We start from the raw sequence: 21,042 nt of genomic DNA, 5'->3' as shown, positions 1-21,042 counted from the left end.
GTTAATTAGTGATGCCCAAACCCGCCACAAAAAAAAAAAAAAAAAAAAGGTAACACTGTTTTACGGGCTCTTAACTAGTAGCATATTACTAGAATATTAGCTATTAGTAATAAAGCACATATTAATGCCTTATTCTACAACCCAAACTTAACTACCGTACTATTAATAAGCAGCAAATTAGGAATTTGAGGTACAAAAAAAAATAAAAAATTCGTAGTTAGTAAGTGTTCCCTATTCTAAAGTGTTACCAAAAAATATAAAATAATAGAATGCCATTGAAGCACATTTTCATTTCAAATCAATCGTAACTTTTTTTTGGCATTAGAATGCAGAAAAGGGAATTTGATAAAGCTCAAATAAGAAAAAAAAAAGTTAGATATTGTAATATTTACTTTCATCCCATAACCCTTAGTTTTTGGCCCTTTATAGAGAAATGTTTGGGTGGCTCTTTTAGTTACCAACCAGAATGAGCAAAAATAATGGTGATGCTTGCCTTTCAAAAACTAGACCATCAACAAAAACACTTTCAGACTGAACACTGGTCATGTGATCAGATGAGGATTTTGTAATGTTTATTTTGTAGTTTTTAAAAACAAGCAGTAAAAAAAAAGCATACAATTTATATATTTATAACATCATGACTTTCAAGAACTTGGGAAGGAAAAAAAAAAGAAACCCTCTTTTCACAGAGTGAGGAGCAACACGGCTTCAGTATCGGAACACACTCGCGCACACACACACACGAGACACTCACACAAGAGACTGAAACCCCATTTGATATCACAGGAAAAAAATTAATCACATTAAAAAAAAAAAAAACTCACTAAATGAATAGAAAGAAAGAACACGTTAAACAATGGGAATGTTCCAGCTCAAAATCAACTTAAAAGGACTAAAAGCAAAAAGGCATTAAAAAAAAAAAAAAAGACATGGTTACTCATTGAGTTTGAAACACAGTAGTTATTAACACCTGAAGATTCTCTAAATGGACCGGTTTCCTCAACAAAAAAAATTTTTTTTTTTTAATGCAAAAACAGGAAGTGCACGCTCATGTGAGGAAGTTAGAAGCATTCCCTTGTGTCTCCTGGCCATGAGTCACACTGACGAGAGGAAGAGGAGGGTGAAGCGTTTGTTGAGGGGAAGCTAGAGTTTGAGTTTAGTCCATCAGCGCTTGTGGATCCAGCAAAAACCAGGAGGAGAAACGAGAGCGTTTATGAAACGTTACGGCTTCAAAGACAGAAATCCGGCTTCAGAGGAGAAAGAGTCACAGAGCTTTTCAGCTGGACACGAGAAAGAAAGGGAAGAGCAGAAGTCCTTTTGTCAGAGGAGAGTGAGAGGATGGAGGGAAGGAGCCAGACGGACGAGAGCTCAACAGTCACTTCACTGCGCCTGAGGAGAGACGAGAAGTCACCGTCATCACTGCATGTAGAAACAAAACTAGAGCCACTGAACTTCTGCATGTATCATTTTGTTTATAATTATAATTAACATTTTATTGAATGGTGTGTGTATATGCATAATTAACAAAATAAATAAAACTCAATATGAAACATTCTATTAATTTTATAGAAATGAAATAGTATGAATTTTAAGTTGGCAAACAAACGTTAAAGGGGTCATGACATGAGAAATCTAATTTGCCTTGGTACGAAGACCTCTTGTATGCCAAAAGATCATTAACACAACCTGCTAGTTTCATAGCTTAAAACATCCTCCTCATTTTAAACAAAGCATTTAATCAAGCTCCAAAATGGTCTCGTTTTGGATCCAAGGGGCAAAGTGTCATCTGCATAAACACTGCCTCCTCCAGAGCCACCATCGTTCAGTTGCTAACGGCTGCCTCTCGATCACGCTTAATCAGTGTGGCATCCGGTCAAAAGCAAATAGAAATGACAACACTCCTCCTGGTTTTTGTCTCGTCTACACTGGATACAGTATACAGATGAGCTTTGACTTTGACACAGTTCATGTGCTGGAGTCTGTTGTCAATCAGACAAATGAACTGAAAGAATGTTCACTTTGTTTGGTTTAAACAGCTGGTTTGCGTCTATGTACAGATATCAGAAGGATCCCAGCGTAAGGAACAAGTGGATAGTTTATTTTTACTGCCACCCCGGATCATGTTTTGTTTTGTAACAAAAGTGTCATGGAGAGTTCACAAGGAAAAAAATTGTTGAAAGATGAAGCAGATGAACTAGATCTGACTGCAGCTGCAACACAAACCGTAAGTAAATAATTTCATAATGCTTTGTCTGGAAATGACGTTTTTTAAATTTTTTTGATTATATTGTCAAAACTAGAGATCGACCGATATATCGATTTGCCAAGATTTTTCCCCGATATTTAAGCATTGTACCATAATCAGGTATCGGTTTTGTAATATCGGATTCACCGATAAACTCCGCCATCTTGTGGGTGTTTTGAGAATTGCGCACAGGATCACCATTGCAGTACATCTGAGGGGAAACAAGGCAACAACGGCATGCAGGTACTTGATTTGCTGTAGTTAGCAAACTTTAACATAGCCATTTATGCACAAATTAGATGCATTACATGGAGCCAAGCTGCATAAACTACATATCAGGCATTTAAGAAATAGAGACCAACTCACGGAGTCTCGTAGATAATCCGTCAAGATCCTCTCCCAATAAAGACGTAACTTTGCACGAGTTAAATACAGCCATGAATGCGCATATGTTGGAAATTAAAGCGCTGAATTTAATGATCTCTGTTGTATATTTGCTCATCATTAGTCTCTAACCTCACTAGGTTAACCTCTCTATTAGTCTCTAGCCGCTTTCATATTGCCGTTCACTCAGCAGGTTGATGCTCAGGAAATGCTCCAGCACGGCCACCGCATGTAACGTTTAACAAGATTCACTTGTTTAAAACACCCTAAATTGTATTAACATTTACTATATAACCATTATTTCGCTAAACATCTAAATAAATAGAGTTGTATGGAAATTAATTATCTCCACGAGCGATCGCAGTTTGAGTACAGTTCTGTGTAAATGCATTGATAAACCGCGCTGTCAGCAGGCATTTCATAACTGGAATGTTATCAGAACTATTAATAATGTTTTTGTCCTTCTAGATTGAGAAATGCAATAAAATATGATGTTTTGTTTGTTATATTCCAATATTCCAGAGAATATTATTCAGTGAATTAACATTATCCAGTGAATTATTCTGGACTCCGTAGCTATTAAACGGCTTATAAACCTACTAAAACTGTAGTTTAAGTTGATACGACTCCTGTCCTTTATTTTCTCCATTTGAAAACATTAGACATTCTACATTTATTTTGCTTATTGTTAATATTAGTTGTTGTTGCTGTTTTTTATAAATAATGTTTATTTTTTTTGTTATAATATGAAGATTAAATTTAACGTGAAAGACTGCTAATTTTCAACACTTCAAAAAAAAAAAACTGAAAAGAGAAAAAACCAAAGTGATGTTCTTACTTCACTCGGTCATTTATTTACTTTATAACAGTAAATAAATATTGGTTCTGCATATCGGTTACATAAACATGCAAATAACTGGTATCGTAATAAAATCAATATTGGTCGATCACTAGACAAAACACTCAAACCAAGCAATAGCAACGGGGTGTTGATACCGTTTCCTATGCGATGACGTTGGCCAATCATAACAGTGGCCGATTACTGATGATCCTTAAAGGACACATGCCTTAAAAACAGGTCATTGTAGAGAGAGGTTCAAAATGAGGGTTGAAAATCATGTCCACACATTTGCTTTTTTGTGCAAAAAGCTTCATTAAGTAAACCTCAAGGAACATGTATTAAAAAAATCCATGTCATGACCCCTTTACTAGTGACTAAATGGCTGTAATTTCACCTTCAGCATCAAAAACATATGTCAGGTAAAATGTCAAAACTTTAAACTAGTTAGATTACTTTGAAGATTAGATGCAAGAAGTAGAGTAATTATGCAATCTACATGCCATCAAAGGCTGTTCAGACACACATAAACCTGTGATTAGTGTGTGTGTGTACCTGCTGGCCCTGTGGTGTGGCGCCCGGCTGTCCCGCGGTCTGTCCCGTCTGTCCGTAATAAGCAGCCTGCTGTCTGTAGTATTCGGCCCATGCAGCGCTGTAGTCCGTCTGTCCCGCTGCTGCTGCAGCTCCCGGGGCTTGAGCTGCTCCTGCGGCGGGAGCAGCGCCTCCTCCTGCTGCAGCTGATAGAGTCTCAGCATCAAAACACTGATCTGCCAGCACATTCATTTCTCTACTATTTAACAAACACAATGAGGAATGAGCATTCGTACCCATCTTTTTGTAGTACTCCTCCCAGGCCTTGGTGTAGTCAGGCTGGGCGGCTCCAGGAGCAGCTTGGCTCTGGTCAGCAGGAGCGGGAGCAGCTGGTTGGGCCGCAGGCGTCTGTCCGGGCATGGCGGCCCCTCCGGGCTGCTGGTAGTACTGTGCGTAATAAGCTGCCCACGCCGCGTTATGATCTGCTGCTGCTTTAGCTGAGAGAAACAGACACAAATCCCCTTTATACTTCAGATACTCAGCAACTTACAGAGACGAGCAGAGCCTCAGGATAAACGAGATCAAATTAATGCGACTTCAAATAAAAATCACTCAATTTAAAAGGAACCATACACCAATTTTTTTTTTTAAGTTAAAAACTTGAGGACAGTTTTTTTTTTTCTTTTTTAGAGAAATTAATATTTAGTAAGACCACAATCTGTGTGAATAACATTAAATGACAGATTTTAGTACCACTGATACACGAATATACTTTTTTTAACTGGACTTTTTTCATATTTTCTGTATTCACCAAGTTCAGCTAAAGTTTCATAAATTTTGTAGTGCCTGTCATCTTTAGTTTATATAGTTTTCAGCAATTTATTGGTTTTAGTTTCTTTAGATATTGTAGTACTTTGAGTTAAATCAAAATGACAACATTGCTTTGGCAACTGGCTGAAATAGTTGTTTTAATTTAGTTAATATTTTACAAAAGATTCCCATTTTAAATAAATCACGGTTTCCAAAATTTTAATTTAGTTAATATTTTACAAAAGATTCCCATATTAAAAAAAAACAGGTTTCCAAAAAAAAAAAAAAAAAAAAAAAAAAAAAAAAAAAAAAAAAAAAGGCAGTACAACTGCTTTAGGCTGGCTGCACACTAGACGATTTTCAAATCTTAAATATTTTAAAACCATGGGAGACCACAGACATGAAGACAGTTCAACCGATTTTTAGCCTTATAATCCTCTGAACGCACACACTAGACGATTCGACCAGACCGTAAGACCACACACACACACACTTGTCGATTGTAGGAACGATTTCTTGCTCTCTCTCATTGACTATCGCGGCTAGCCCGAGCAAGTGTCAAATATCAAACATGTTTGATATTCACGATTTGAGTTTGGTGACACTCCGTCTCGATCGGGAGCAGATAAATAATTGTAATGACACCACACAATAGAGGATTTTTTTTTAACAAAACGTTTGCGACAAGCCTAGAATTGGGCCACACCCTCCGATCGTTCGGGGATGAAAATCGGGTTTAAAATGGTCTAGTGTGCGGCCAGCCTTAAACAGCTGTTCTGAAAATTCTGCGTCGATCACAGGAATTCATTACATTTTAAAATATATTTCAATAGAAAGGAGTTCAAAACACTAATTTTTTTTTTGTGCTGTCAAACAATTAAATCGCAATTAATCACATCCTAATTAAAAGTTTGTTTACATAATATGCGTGTACCAGGGATGGTATTGTTTACATTTTATCGATACAGATACTCAATACCGGTACTTATCGATACTATTTGGTGCAAAAAGATAGGAAGTGAAAAGATGTTGAAAATTACTGCTGAACTTTAGCAACTGTATTAAAGTTCTTCAATCAAGAGCAGCAAGTTATTTTTCTCTTTGCGTTTTATTTTATTAACATTAAAGTAATAGTTCACCCAAAACTGAAAATTGTGTCATTTACTCACTCTCAAGTTGTTTTAAACCTGAATGAGCTTCTTTTTTCTGTTGAACGTTAGTTATTTTGAAGAATGTGGCAAACTAAACCGTAGCTGGTCCCCAGTGAATTTCATATTTGTTTTTTCCTACTATTAAAGTCAGTGGGGACCAGCAAATGTTTGGTTACCCATTCTTCAAAATATCTTCGGTGTTCAGCACAAGAATACAAATTTTACTGCTGAACTTTAGCAACTGTATTAAAGTTCTTCAATCAAGAGCAGCAAGTTATTTTTCTCTTTGCGTTTTATTTTATTAACATTAAAGTAATAGTTCACCCAAAACTGAAAATTGTGTCATTTACTCACTCTCAAGTTGTTTTAAACCTGAATGAGCTTCTTTTTTCTGTTGAACATTAGTTATTTTGAAGAATGTGGCAAACTAAACCGTAGCTGGTCCCCAGTGAATTTCATATTTGTTTTTTCCTACTATTAAAGTCAGTGGGGACCAGCAACTGTTTGGTTACCCATTCTTCAAAATATCTTCGGTGTTCAGCACAAGAATACAAATCAATACGGGTTTGGAACAACATGACAGAGTAAATTATGACCGAAATTAAATGTGGGTGAACTATCCCTTTAATCACAACCCGCAGCATGTTTAGTAGCTACTGTCCCTTTAAGAGCTGCATGCATGTTTTTCTCTCAAATGTTTACTTTAGACATAGCTGTGTATATGTAAACCTTGTGTGTTTTTGACAGTATTAGCGCAATCAAACGATAAAGTAATCAGGTGCTGTTTGACGGCCTGTATGGATGCTTCGGGTGTAACTGTTACGCACTCTGAATAAGCATTTTAGAACAGCAACGCAAATGAAATGTTTAATCGGCAAGGCTTTAAAGCACACGCAAATAATGTACTTTTGTGATTGCAAATAAGTGCAGTGCCTCGTGAGTGTAACTCTACCGAATCAACATTTGATGTGAATGTCTCACGAGTTGCGGTTGGAGCCGGGAGACATATCCTAATACAGTGCATTGCTTGAGGTAGATGTTGTATTTTGTTAGTAAAGGTTTCATTATATTACTAATGTTGCCTCCTTTGTTCACCATTACAGTCCTGCATATATTGCATCTGACGCTGGTGTTGCTTAGTTTTGTAACATGAGCCCACACTTTCGAAAGTTTCACTCTTGCCGCGATGACTGATTGCACGCAAACACACCACACATGCGCATGGACATCACACACACACACGTCGAGCAAACCTCGGCCACATCATTTAGTGAAGGGAAATAAGCACCAGCTTCTAATTCGTTGTTAACATTGAAGCATACGGAGATAAAACAAACCTACACAAGTATCGATAACCGTGTAGTTTGTCCTGAAGCTTATCGGTAGTCCAGTATTGAGCCAATTATGTACCGGTCCAAAAAAAAATACCGGTTCTCGGTACCCATCCCTAGTATGTACGGTGTATATTTATTTATATACAAATACACATATTTGAGGCAAATGTTATGTTTATATATTAAATATATTTATATATAATATAAATTATATAAATATATGCATGTAAATATTTTCAAAATATATTAGTGCATGTATTCATACACGCATAATAAATACACAGTACACATTATGCAAACAAAAACTTATTTTTGGATGCGATTAATCGTTTGACAGCACTTGTTTTTTACCATATTTTTAATCAAATGCAGCCTTGGTAGGGCTCCAGACTGCGACTAAAACGGTTGCATTTGCAACCAAAATATTAATTTCTGAGTTACGTTTTTGCTGAGGTCGCCACTGGCAACTATATACATTTTGCATGTTATGACAATGTTTTCCTGATTGTTTTGCGATCATATGTTTTGTTCACATATTAAACAGACGATGCACATCAAAGTTTGTGGAACTTTCCTAACAAACCTGCCATCCAGTAATCGCAAAACTTTGTGCTGTTACTTTAAGTATCAGCTTTAAAAGTCAAATTCATAACAAAATTAACACAATAAATACAGTTTTGGCGCTCTTTAATGCGACAGGCGCGATCGCTTTAGTGCCTCAGTTCAAGCAGCAAGTGAACCCATTATAACTCTCTACTAGTACGAAATGAACATGAATCAACATCAAAAGGTAGGCTAATTTTATGAGCCTACAGTACAACTTACTGAAATGTCTCATGCAATCGCTCATTCAGTGTTTCAAACTGCGCAAAACGTGTAAAGCTTGTAAACATTGCCACGTAACACATTTACCTCAGAATAACCATTCGGTGTCCGTAAGCTCATCAGTCAGCTAGAAAAATAACTATAAAGAAGAGCATTTTGCTATATTTAGACACTATTGCATATTAATAGTTTTACTTAACCTGTTGTCAATATAAGAAATGCAAGAATGCAAGCTAAAGATAAAATTCAACACGTCCTATAAAATTGCATGTTACTAATGAAGAAAAACCGACTGGATGTGTGAAAGACATGACAACATTACTATTGGATGCATTGAGGAGCCCAAACTACACTGTAAAAAGCGATCAGTTGACTTTGCTTTTAAAAAATTGAGGAAACCTGTTGCCTTAACTTTTTTCTTTATGCATGAAGTTTATTTACTTAACTAAGTGAACTTGACAATTCTGAGTTACACTGGCAAATAACAGTTTGAAAATGTGTTGTTCACTTTTTATTTTAGGTTGGACTAACTTAAATTGATTAAATTGCAATTACTTAAGTGTACACTCAATGGCCAAGTGATGCTTATGGTCCATGATATTGGTACAGATTCTGTGTAATAAACAGTTCTTTGTGACTGTATATTTCAAGTTGAAAAGACGTTTAGTTCCCACTTTAAGTGAACCTTAGTTCCCAGGTCATTGACAAGATGGATTAAAATGCTGATAAATTCAAGAAAAGATGAGATAAACACATGACAGTATGATTGAAAATGTTAATACGTCTGTGGCACCTAAAAAAATAATCTGGCACCAAAGTTTTTTTCTTATAGGAGCCAATGGCTCCTTACTCAATTTTTTTTGTCTGGAGCCCTGCTTGTTTTCAAAAACAAACAAAAAAAAACTACTGACCTCAACTTTAAATAGTATTATTAAATTATTAAAGTATTATTTTTTTTAAATACCTGTATAATAATGGTAGTACTTGTCAAACTGTATTTAGTGTATTTTACAAATAGGAATCAATTACTATAATTTAAAGTTAAAATAAAAAAAATCCATGACTTTAAGATGCAATGTGACCCGAGAATGAGAACAGGCATGTGATTGTAGTAGCATAAGGCACTCAATTAGTTTCATTACGTGCTAGAATCCTATCAAGACTTTAAAACACAAACACTGAAAGCGTCGGTACAAAACGACTCACTGGGATCTTGTGGCTGCCACTGTTGGTACGTGTTTCCCCAGCCCTGAGGATACTGACCGCCAGGAGGACCACCGCTGGAGACACAGAGAGAAACAAGTGAGCATGTGCAAACTAAACATCAACCCTTTCCCTGAAGCGGATTTCCCATTAAAGTAGTACTAACTGTGGCGGTCCACCAGGGGGTCCGGGCTGGTACGGGTTCGGGTTGTAGGGGCCCATGGGTCCAGCAGGGCCCGGTCCGCCCGGTCCACCCGGTCCAGGTCCAACAGGGCACAGGGGACCCTACGAGGAGAAGCAGACCAGTTAAAGCCAGCAAACACTAGGGCTGTGTTCGATACGACGATGTATCGTCGCAGAGATTTGACGATACGAGTATCAATACAGCAGTCTAAGTATCGATATCACAGCATGTGCACAGCAGTGGACCGTGCTTAATTTGAATACAAAAACAGTTTAAAACGGTGTAAGGTCTCTAAAAGTGCAAAGTTTCCAAAAATAATTAAGAATAGAGTATAATATATAGGCTACAACTAAATTGAATCTGGCCACAAAGGAACATAACTGGGTTGCCTGATATGAAGAGACATAGTCCCCGAAACAAAGCTTCAATTCAACTCAAGTTTATTTGTATAGCGCTTTTCACAATGCAAATCGTTGCAAAGCAGCTTTACAGAAAATTAATGTTTCTACATTATATTTAGTAGTAGCTTATCAGTGGTGATCTCAAGTTGATGTCCATATGGCAGAAATGTACGGTAAAAATCAAGCAGTTAGTTAATGACATGCACTTTAATCAAACAGATGGTGAACACTATTAACAGCAATGATATGTTGTGATCAAACTTATAGCAAAATTTAGTAGTTTTGTAGGTTGTCTGAGGGTTGGCATCATCTCTTCTCGGGTGTTCGGTCATCTCAGGTCTTTGTAAGGGTTGGACACAGCTTCACAGTACGCAATTATCTGCAAAGTGTGATACTTATTTTTGTCAACCTGGCAACCATGAGCACACGCGCCCTCTCTCCACTGTGGAGATAAAAGTGCTGGCTTTCTGAAAACACTGGTAAGCTTGCAGTTTAGCCATTACCTTTGCCTATATGGTTATACTGTGGTACAGTTATGGAGGCCCTCCATAATGCAGGTCAACTACCTGTCTGGAACGCGGCCCAGACCACCTCCTGAAGTGGTTTAAGCGACTGGATTTAAATGCGTTTCAGAGAGCATTTACACCTGGTCTTTTTACGATCGGATAGCTATGCGATTAGATAAAACGCATGAAGTGACCAGGTGTAAACAGCCCCTTAAGTGCAGTCCTGTATCGGGATACATATATCTTTGCTGGTGATACAGCCCTAGCAAACTCCTAGATAACGCACAGAAGCGGTGTTTACGGTACCTCGATCTTGTCCTCGATCAGCTGTTTGGCATGGTCGATCTGCTGAGGAGATCCCCGGATGATAAACATTTTGAAGTTGGGGTCGCCGTTGGGCGGAGGCTGGCGCGAGATCTCCACGAAGGCGCCCGTCTCCTGGTTGATGGCCTTCACGTTCTCGCCGCCTCGGCCGATCACCAGACCGCATTTGTGGGCGGGAATTGAAAAGGTCATCTCGCTGCCAGGAGGGCCCCAGTTGCCTGGACCACGCCCCCTGCCACGCCCACCCGGAGGCATGCCTGTGCCCGGAGGACCCTGACGCACAGAACAAAGATTACCCAAAGCAACCAAACAGATGGAATCCAGTCAGAAAAACAGAACTAGCTGTGAAACAGTCACTTCACCAGCATTTCATCAGTTCAATTGAGAAAAACTACCATGTCATATACAGAAACGCAAAGGTAGTAATACCACAACAACTTTATTTCCTCCATGTTTAATATTATCAGTAAACCTCCGTTGTGCATCGCTTTTAATAAAAATTTAATTACTCTTAAAAAAACGATGTTCTATGCCTTCATTTGATTGACACATATATACATATATATATATATATATATGTGTGTGTGTGTGTGTGTGTGTGTGTGTGTGTGTGTGTAAGTATTAAATCATACATACAGAAAAAATTGTTTGTTTCACATACCAGCATCTATGACTTGTATATTTTCATGACAAGATCAATGTAATTTAAAAGGAACTAATATTAACAACATGCTGTAGTAATGGAAAAAAAAAAAAGAAAAAAAAAAAAAACTACTGACAACCAACTCACCACCTTATAACAAAAATAAGATTTTTCATTTCAGTACTTCACTTTGAAATTGGAAAAATAAACTCCAGGTGAAACATTAAAAATAATCTGTTAGATAACTTTCAGTAAAAATGTTACTAACAGAAATTCAAACAGAACTTCGGAGAAGAAAAAAAAAAGATTTAATCTATTATTGTAAGAGTTAAAAATATTAAGTTAAGTTTTAGGACTTCAATTGATTAAACAAGCTTTTTGCTATTAAAATTAAACATTAAAACAAAATCCAGAACATTTTAAATGGACACAATTTGTAAAAAGTAAAACTTTAATTTGGTCCCAAAAATGTAATTAAGAAAATAAATAAGAAATACATATACTCCTAATAAACCGAAAGTTTCATGATTTCAATTAATTAAACATGCTTTTTAATTACTATAATTTAAATTGCACCCTTGAAACTAAATCCAGAAAAAAAAGAATTTAGAAATAAAAATGAATTTAGGAAAGAAATACTGATTTCATAGAGCGCTGACTGTAAGCATATTGGAGATGAATGTGAGCATCACTCACCCCTCCTCCTTCCTCTCGTACTCTGATGCTCTGCAGAAGTTCGTTGATGATACTGGCGGCATGTTCGCAGCGGTCCGGAGGACCCACTATGTGAGCGATCTTTTCTGGACCGCTACCGTCATCTACAGAGATAAGAAATATGTTATGCACTGTAATATCATAAAACAGTTTAATCAGAACCTGGAAGTCTAAACACACCTGGTTTAAACTGTATCCTCACACCAGCATCGTTCTGAATCTTCTTGATCATCTCTCCGCTTCGGCCAATCACGACGCCCACAGAGTGACGCGGAACAGGCACCTGTCCAATCAGAATGAGACGCCATCACACATTTCAAATGGAAAACAAGCTGCAATGTAAATTATTAAATCAACGCCGCACCTCCATTCCTCCACCTATTTGAGAGCCGTACTCATTTCTGTCGAAGCCGGGATGATCCCGCTCTCGCAGAATCTCCTGCACCATCTCACGTGCTTGCTACAGAGAGAAATTACACCAACCCTGAGCGCCAATATCTTAACTGGCTTGTTTAAGGTACAACAGGTCATAAACGATAAGAACAAAACAAGGAACAGTAACAGGTGGGAGGAAAAATGGAGAAAACGGTCACACCTGGACTTTGTAAGGATCTCCAATGATGCGCAAAGGTTTGTCCATGTTTGGCCCCTGAGAAGCGTCCTGAATCAAAATCATCTTCACGCCAGCGCGCTCCTGAAACACAAACATGTAGAGATGACTAAGAACTGCCTGTTAGCATTCAAAATGTATATATTTAGGTAATATTGTGAACCATTACAACAATTTAAAAACTTATATTAAAATTTAATTTATTCCTGTAATCAAAGCTGTATTTTCAGCATCATTACTCTAGTCTTCAGTGTCACATGATGCTTCAGAATCAGTCTAATATACTGATTTGCTGCTCAAGAAGCATTTCTGATTATTATTATTATCAATGTTGAAAACCGTTGTGCTGCTGAATTTGTGAAAACTATACGTTTTTTCTTTAAATAGAAAGTTCAAAAGAACAGCACTTATTTGGTACAGAAATTTTGTGTAACAAAATATAAATATAATGCATCCTTGCAGAATAAAAGCATTAATTTCTTTAAAAAGAAAAGTGACAAAGCCCTACTTCCCTCCAACTACCCTCAATCCTCTAGATCAGGGGCGTCAAACTCTATTCCTGGAGGGACGGAGCCCTGCAGAATTTTGTTCCAACCCTGCTCCAACACGCATACCATGCAGTTTTCAAATACTCTACACAAACTCTACCTGCAGCTGTTTAATGGTCTCTCCTCCTTTGCCGATGATAAGACCTGCTTTCCCTGGCGGAATGATCATTTCCTGCATGTGGCCGTTCCCATTGGTCGACTCGTGGAAGGAGGGAGGAGTGCCCCGCCCCCGAGAGACGATGTCATCCAGCAGCATTTTGGCCTTCCTGCATGGACAGGTCAAGAGGTCAAACCAACATCAAACAGATCCACACTGAAGTTAAACGTGCGAGTAAGCACAAACATACTGGATGGCTTCAGGGCCACCGGTGAGAGAGACACTCCTGTCTGGAAGACCGCCGCTGTCTGAACACACAAAACCAACATGTTACATCACGCCTCATACTTTCTAAACACGCTAATATCAAAAACAGAGGAGAGAAAAGCCCACTTGACTCATCTGAACCAGAGTTTGACTCACCTGGAGCGATCTGAACTTTACAGCCAGACTCCTGCTGGATCTTACTGATCTGCTCTCCACCCCGACCAATGACTACAAACAGACACAACATTATTCACTGGGTGTATAATTATAACAAACAGATTGTAGCATGTCAACCGCCAGTAGAAGGGTGAATCTCAAAGAACACGTTCGGATCCATGTTTCAACCCCGCTAAACTTTGTGCGAATACAAATTTAGAAAATACATAAATTAAAATGTAATGTATATATAATACACACATATAGCAAGAATATAAGAAAATAAACATTAAATGTTGTACATTTATACATTAAACACACACGCATAAATATATATACATATAGATTAGGGCTGTCATCGTTAACGCATACGATTCATTTTACAATCCTTAACACGTTAAAATAATTGAATGCAATTAACAAAATTACTAAAGCACAATTTCTATTCTAACCCTTTAACGCAATTTTGCTTCTCTGCTTGCGATCAGATCATTTTAAGATGCTAAACTTTGGGAAAGTTTTCAGTCCAATGATCCAGTAAGCGAATGCATTCAAACAATCAGTCCAAAACAGCGCTAATATAAAAGGAAACCAGGCTGATCACATCAGAGATTGCAGAGAGAACAGACACGCGTTGCGTTTTTCAGTGAATTATTCATTCCAGTGTGTTTCGCTTTTAAACACGAGCTCTGCCATATTCTGTGATTGTCTCTGAAGAGCACGAGCCCTCACATGTTGTGCTGTGAAGAACAGACTGAACGGATTGTCAACATCCCACCGCTGTATGGCCAGATGAGACGCAAACTACGTGTTCTCGACTGGATAACCAGTCTCGCTAGTAAAGTTTTGATGGATGAAAACAGCAATCAAGGTAAAGACGACTGCGGTGGCGTACATGAGTCGCACAGTACAGTAAGCACACATGAGTCCGTTATAATAATGCGTGTATGAGTGCTCTTGAAGCACTGATCGCACATTGTACGGAAATGTCTGTGCCTGTGCATAAATACATTCATGCTGTTTCCACACACATTCACGAATGTTTTGATTTGTCATGTGTATGTTGTTGTTTAGTTATTCTGAATGGACCCGTGTACTGTAGTAGATGTATGCAGTCAGCAGGTGGTTGGTTTAGGGTTTTTTGGAATCTCCATGTGCTCCAGTTCGGTATCGCAACTTGGCTTCTCTAAAACGTAAAAAAGCTCTTTGCTGTTGCACTGTACACATACTACAAAATTCAGATTTTTTTTTTCATGTGCGCTTATATGGGCTCCTTATATCATTTGGTTCTTTGGTGTCCTTTTGGAGCTTCTAAGTGTCCTTTTTTGGAAAGACATCTAAATTTATCTTGAAAAACCTTGCAGAAACTATAGATTTTTGAGAATCACCCTTCAATCTTTTGGTTTACTTCTCTGGATATAGCAAATGATAAAAAAACATTTGAAACAAGATAAATGGTATATGCTTAATTTCATGAAGTGTGCAATTAAAAATCACAGAAAAAGGATGTGATTAATCAGATGTAAAAAAATTAATCGATTGACAGCCCTATATATATATTAGAGGTCGAACGATGGTGGATTTTGATTTCAAAATAAAAGCGCAGCGCTGAGTCTAGGAGAACTCACTCCGGACGTGTCGCGTTTAACTCGAGCAGCGGTCTAAAACAGTTTATCTAATCACCAACTGGACACAAGTTTACTTCAAGAATTAACAATTTGGCATAGATAAGTTAAGTTCGGTGTTTAAAAAAAATGGAGCAAACAAAGAGAAAGCGCAACCTATATTATAGCTCTATAAATGAAGCACACCGACTTTATTCGAGCCACAGAAAGACAACGAATTGTGTATTGTGCATTTTCAGCAAAACGTTTATGTACATTAACAACGATTCGGGACCAATATAATGTAATTTAAAGAAAAACTGTGTGATTGGCGCGGCAGTATTTTCTGTCGGCTGCATTTAAATCCGCGTCTGAAGTTTCCCGCTCTGTTCATTGTGCAGTGACCAATAATCTGAGACCAATATTTTATATGTAGATTGATTTCTCCTCTCTAAACCTTTTCTCAAGCGCGTTCTCTCATCACTGCTGCGTGAATATAACGGATCACAACAACACTACAGAGACCTGAGGAAAAGCAGGGATTTAAGTCCAAAATCTGACTTTAAATAACCTAACAAATCTATCGGGGCTAAAGCGGTTCCATAAATGACTGATTTCAACCACTAGAGGCCGCTCTCGCACTGTGTAATGACAGCAGACCCTTCTAAGCCGCTCCAGCAATGGACGCAACCCGGAAAACTATCGGCATGGTTTTTTGTCGATAACCGATAGTTCCAGCAATCAACTATTGGTGCCGATTAATCGTCAAAACCAATACAACATGTCACAGGTATATTTTTCATCTGTAAATGTTAGAAAGTCATGCAAACATATCCATTTTGCTGTCAGGAGTGGGCAAAAGAACTAGCGCTGCTGCGCGCTAAACCGACAGAGCGCAATCGAATAGGAACGCAATAATTCCAATATATATATATATAGGATGGGAAGATTCACCGATTCACTCGGTGTATCGGCATAAAAAGTTAACGATGCATCGTTTTAAAAAGTGTGCATCAGATACAAGTTGGCATTTGTATTGCGATGCATCGTTTCTAACATATGTATCCGCTTATTCTTAAGCAGACCTTAATGTCGATCATGGATCAAATCGATCCACCATCGCAAACAGCGAATATATCTGTGCTGTTTAATGCATTTGAGACGTTGTGTTTTTCTCACTGCATAACTGACATGTCACGGGTATATTTTTCATCTGTAAATGTTAGAAAGTCATGCAAACATATCCATTTTGCTGTCAGGAGTGGGCAAAAGAACTAGCGCTGCTGCGCGCTAAACCGACAGAGCGCAATCGAATAGGAACGCAATAATTCCAAGTAAAATATACATTTTGCTAAAATTTGTTTTTGCATTAAATGTGTCTCTTGTAGAATTTTAAACCTACATATAAAGTGTATTTTTATGATAGCAGTAACTGTAAGTGGACTATTGTAACAGGTAGGCTAAATCAATTGTAAGCTAGTAGGCCTACTATAATTACTATGCTCAAATGAGTTAGTGTGTTTCTATTATAGCAGTTAAAAGTCGTTTTCTTTAGCATTTATTTTCATTTTTAATTCAGTGATTTTAACTTTTAATTTAGTTATTTTAGTGCTTTAAAGAGCAATTTTAGATTGTAATGTTCTGCAAACTATAAAAGGTACAGCTGTCATAAAACCTGAGAGAAAGGCTGCATGGCTAGAAACTAATAAAAAATAAATTTAAAAAAAAGTCAATAATAGTATGTGGTAGACAGTGGTAATATCATTATGTTGCCATTGGTCAGTAGAGGAGCTTAGCTTAGTCTGACAGTTAGCCTGCTTTAGACCAGGTCAGTTTCCCAGCATAAGTTGCCACAGTGACTAGCTTGATCTAGGCCCATGTTAAATTTGCTTTATGGAACCAAATCCTTTGACAATGAGTCAGACTAACTGAAATAAGCCTGGCTTATTTGGTTAACTTGTTTTATGAAACAGGCCTCGAGGCATTAAAAGAGATCATATTTTCTCCATTGCATCGAATCGCATTGTGTTGAATTGAATCGCACTGCATCGTAATAGGGGTGAATCGTATCGCATCGGTAGCTGCTTCACATGTATCTTTAATATATCGTATCGTTGGCTACGCATCGAGATGCTTATCGCATCGGCCATGGAGTCATGGAGATGCACATACATACACACATATATATATATATATATATATGCGCACACACACACCTTATTAAATGCTATTTATATATTCTGTATACTATTTAAAAAATATATATAATAAAACTTGATTACTTTTATATTTTAGAATTATTTTTTATTTATTAAATATACAATTTATATGTAAATTAACACTACGAGTAATAAAATCAAGTAATTAAAAACATACAATGAATAAAATAAGCATGCATTTTTTTTCTTCCTTTTGGTTTTGGCAAAACAATATGACCCAACCTAGATTCACTCATGAAAGCTCGAGTACGGGCCAGTGTATGATGGGTAATGTGAACTTACTGAGCCCAACCATGCCGTCAGGGACTCTGTACTCTTCTGTGAGAGACGAGGGACGTACGCTACACAAAGAAAAACAAACGCAACAGTCAGGAAAAGTACCAGCAGAAACATACGTTCAGGTCTTACTAACTTGCGGCCGAAAGCCTTTTCAGAAAAACTGCCATGAATCCATGTAAAAAATAAAAAACCAAAAAGGAGGGATATACATTAAGATCGTTACGTTTTGAAGACACCACATTAAAAGTCCAACTTTTACACGAGCACCTCAAGACCCCTGTATTTGGCTTAACACGTCTGATAGAGTCAGCGGAAACCGAACCCAGCCTAATCATACAGGCCTGTGTAGTTATTCCTGCCTTCCCCAAGCGCTCAGATCTGAGATCTGTCTAACGACTCTGAACAGAGCGCACAGGAGGACTGTCTTACCTCTGCTGGGAAAGGGCAGCCAGCTGGGCTCCGATAGCTGTGGATGAGAGAGGGATAAAATCACTGCGCTAAAAATACACAGACATTTGCTTTGAGTAGCTAAAAGTGAGTGTGTGTTCATATGAGCAAAAAAAGCAAAGAAAGACGCACACAGTGCTGAAGCGTTGTCTCGGTCAGATGCCATCTTCTTACACTCAGGCTGATCTGAGGGGAAAACACAAGAACAGCTCAAAAACAATCTCAGGAGAGACAGATGGACAGATCCAGAGCGCGCCTCTCTGCCGCCGTACCTCCGTCATCCAGCGATCGCTTCTGTGCCGCGAAGGCATAACTCTCCGCTCCGCCGTTATTGCTCATGGGGGGACCGGTGACGTCTCCGCCGATCTTTGCTGCGATCTGGAAAACACAAAACACCACATTTATACAGCAAAATCAGCATGAAGTTACTATTAATTGCTAGTCACATTAGACATTTTCCTGTAAAATTATGCATTGAAATATATATAGATACTACTGTTCAAAAGTTTAGGGTCAGCAAGTTTCCAAAGAAGTCTCTTGACTCACCAAGGCTGCAATTATTTGATCAAACACAGTAAAAATGTTATATTTTATTACAATTTAAAATAACCACATTTATACAGCAAAATCAGCATGAAGTTACTATTAATTGCTAGTCACATTAGACATTTTCCTGTAAAATTATGCATTGAAATATATATAGATACTACTGTTCAAAAGTTTAGGGTCAGCAAGATTCCAAAGAAGTCTCTTGACTCACCAAGGCTGCAATTATTTGATCAAACAGTAAAAATGTTATATTTTATTACAATTTAAAATAATGCTTTTCTATGTGACTATATTGCTAAATGTAATTTATTCCTGTGATCAAAGCTGAATTGTTTGCATTACGTCAGTGTCACATGATCTTTCAGAAATCATGCAGAAATGCTAATTTGCTGATTGAGAAATATTCCCCATTATCACCATCAGTGTTACACAGGGCTTAATTCTGCTTTGTTTTTTTGGACAAACACTATTGCTTTCCATAGTATTCTTTGAAATGCCTTAGAAAACAACGTGAAAACACGGTAAATAAATGTCCAAAACTCTATATGGAAAGTACCATTGTCTATCTATCATCAAACCACTGCTGTAAGTTACCCTAGTAATGCCCACACATTATATACACACACATATAGTTAAGTCTATAACCCTAAATAGCACTGCTTTTACCATGGTACCACGATGCTAGCATGTTTACAGCATGTGCACCCCAATAAAACCATGGTACTAGCATTACACGTTAAAACACATGATAGTACCGTGGTTCTTTTTGTTAGGGTGCAAAAGGGGGGAAATACCATGGTAATACGATGTTTATTGGACATTTACAGTAGTAGCGCAGCGCCATGTTAACGTTACGTTACCCCGTGGACTAGTGTAAATACAGTGATACGGGAATATAATCACTCGCTACATACCGCGCTAAATACCTATTCTGTGCGAACATTTCTGTACCATAGTACCGCATTCGTTAGTAACGGTAACTAGTAACCAGATATAGCTATTGTTCAAAACCATACGCGATCGCGGCTCGTGCTAACGGATGATTGTGGCGCGCGCCGGCTCATGTGCCGCGGCCCTCGCGCTGACCCACAAACGCGGCCCGCAGTGCGGATCTCTCACCTGCCGCGCGCGCTGCACCGCGTCGGCGAACGCGTCTTTCTTGAATCCACCGGCACCGGGCGGCGGCATCGCGCTGTACTCAGACATGTCGTCCGTGCGGAGGGTGAAGTGTGCGGGAGACGGCGGGGAGCTCTAGGCCTGGCGGAGGTGCGCAGACGCGGGAAGACGAGCGAGACAAACGCATGGAAGGAGGGACTAAAGGCCTGCGGGTCTGAAAGCGGCCTCCTATAGGCGTTCTTAATGAGTGGCTGTTGCGAGGACCAATCAGAGGGCAGCTGGAGGCGGGCGTAGCGTGCGTATTGGACAATTCACCCAATGAGAGAGGGATGACCGAACGCGACGCACAGAGCGTGCCGCTGTGTGAGGGAGCCAATCAGCACTGGGCAACGCATGAAATAGCCCAATGAGGTTCGAGAAAACGCTGATAGGCAATGATGGACGTTCGGATCAGCGTATAGGCTCTTTAGGACCGTTTAACCTTGGCGGTATATTATTCTGCTGCTCAGTGCATTTTCTTGCCATTTTTGTGGGTTAGTGAAATAGTTTCCGTACAGCAGAGAGATGAGCTGGTGTTATAATGATGATAAACACCGTCAAGAAAGACTCTGAACTGTTTAATTTTTCTTCAGCTGAAACAGTCGAAAGAAAACCATCATAAACTTTACACTGATGACACTTTACAACATTAGCTGGAAAAAAAATACATGCATGGATGCATGCTTCGAAAACATTCCACTGAAATAATACGCCTTTGGCATATTATTGTGACGTGACGTGGAAAAGTGAAACGTGACGTGGCCAAGTATGGTCACCCATACTTGGAATAAGTGCTCTGCATTTAACCCATCCAAAGTGCGCACACACAGCAGTGAACACACACACACCGTGAACACACACACAGAGCAGTGGGCAGTCATTTTTGCTGCGGCGCCCGGGGGCAGTTGGGGGTTCGGTGCCTTGCTCAAGGGCACCTCAGTCGTGGTATTGAAGGTGGGAGAGAGCGCTGTACATTCACTCCCCCCACCTACAATCCCTGCCGGTACGAGATTCGAGA

General features: G+C 38.7%; 1 protein-coding gene across 1 annotated transcript; it reads right to left on the bottom strand.

Annotated features, from left to right (window-relative positions):
* Positions 1-982: 982 nt before the first annotated feature.
* LOC107598477 (far upstream element-binding protein 2-like) lies at positions 983-20,183 on the bottom strand. Its single transcript, XM_016289823.1, has 18 exons — positions 19,989-20,183; positions 18,593-18,698; positions 18,453-18,506; positions 18,303-18,339; positions 17,877-17,935; positions 13,772-13,843; positions 13,599-13,656; positions 13,352-13,517; positions 12,689-12,787; positions 12,458-12,553; positions 12,274-12,376; positions 12,076-12,197; positions 10,719-11,009; positions 9,488-9,606; positions 9,325-9,398; positions 4,295-4,495; positions 4,023-4,204; positions 983-1,389 (listed from the first exon to the last, which is right to left on the bottom strand). Exons 1-18 carry the CDS (start codon positions 20,073-20,075, stop codon positions 1,381-1,383), a joined length of 1,935 nt encoding a protein of 644 aa, XP_016145309.1. The 5' UTR covers positions 20,076-20,183; the 3' UTR covers positions 983-1,380.
* Positions 20,184-21,042: the final 859 nt, after the last annotated feature.

The sequence above is a fragment of the Sinocyclocheilus grahami genome, unplaced genomic scaffold (assembly GCF_001515645.1).
Source record: "Sinocyclocheilus grahami isolate Dianchi unplaced genomic scaffold, SAMN03320097.WGS_v1.1 scaffold252.1, whole genome shotgun sequence".
In the NCBI taxonomy this organism is placed as follows: Eukaryota; Metazoa; Chordata; class Actinopteri; order Cypriniformes; family Cyprinidae; genus Sinocyclocheilus; species Sinocyclocheilus grahami.
Note: the sequence above shows the minus strand (reverse complement) of the source record. Positions and strands in the feature narration are given on the sequence as shown.

Excerpts from the sequence above, each read along its gene's own strand:
- LOC107598477 (XM_016289823.1), bottom strand. The coding sequence starts at position 20,075 with ATGTCTGAGTACAGCGCGATGCCGCCGCCCGGTGCCGGTGGATTCAAG. Across the intron at positions 18,507-18,592 it reads GCGATCGCTGGATGACGGAG|ATCAGCCTGAGTGTAAGAAG; the intron begins GTACGGCGGCAG and ends TTTTCCCCTCAG. Across the intron at positions 12,554-12,688 it reads GAGATCCTTACAAAGTCCAG|CAAGCACGTGAGATGGTGCA; the intron begins GTGTGACCGTTT and ends TTCTCTCTGTAG.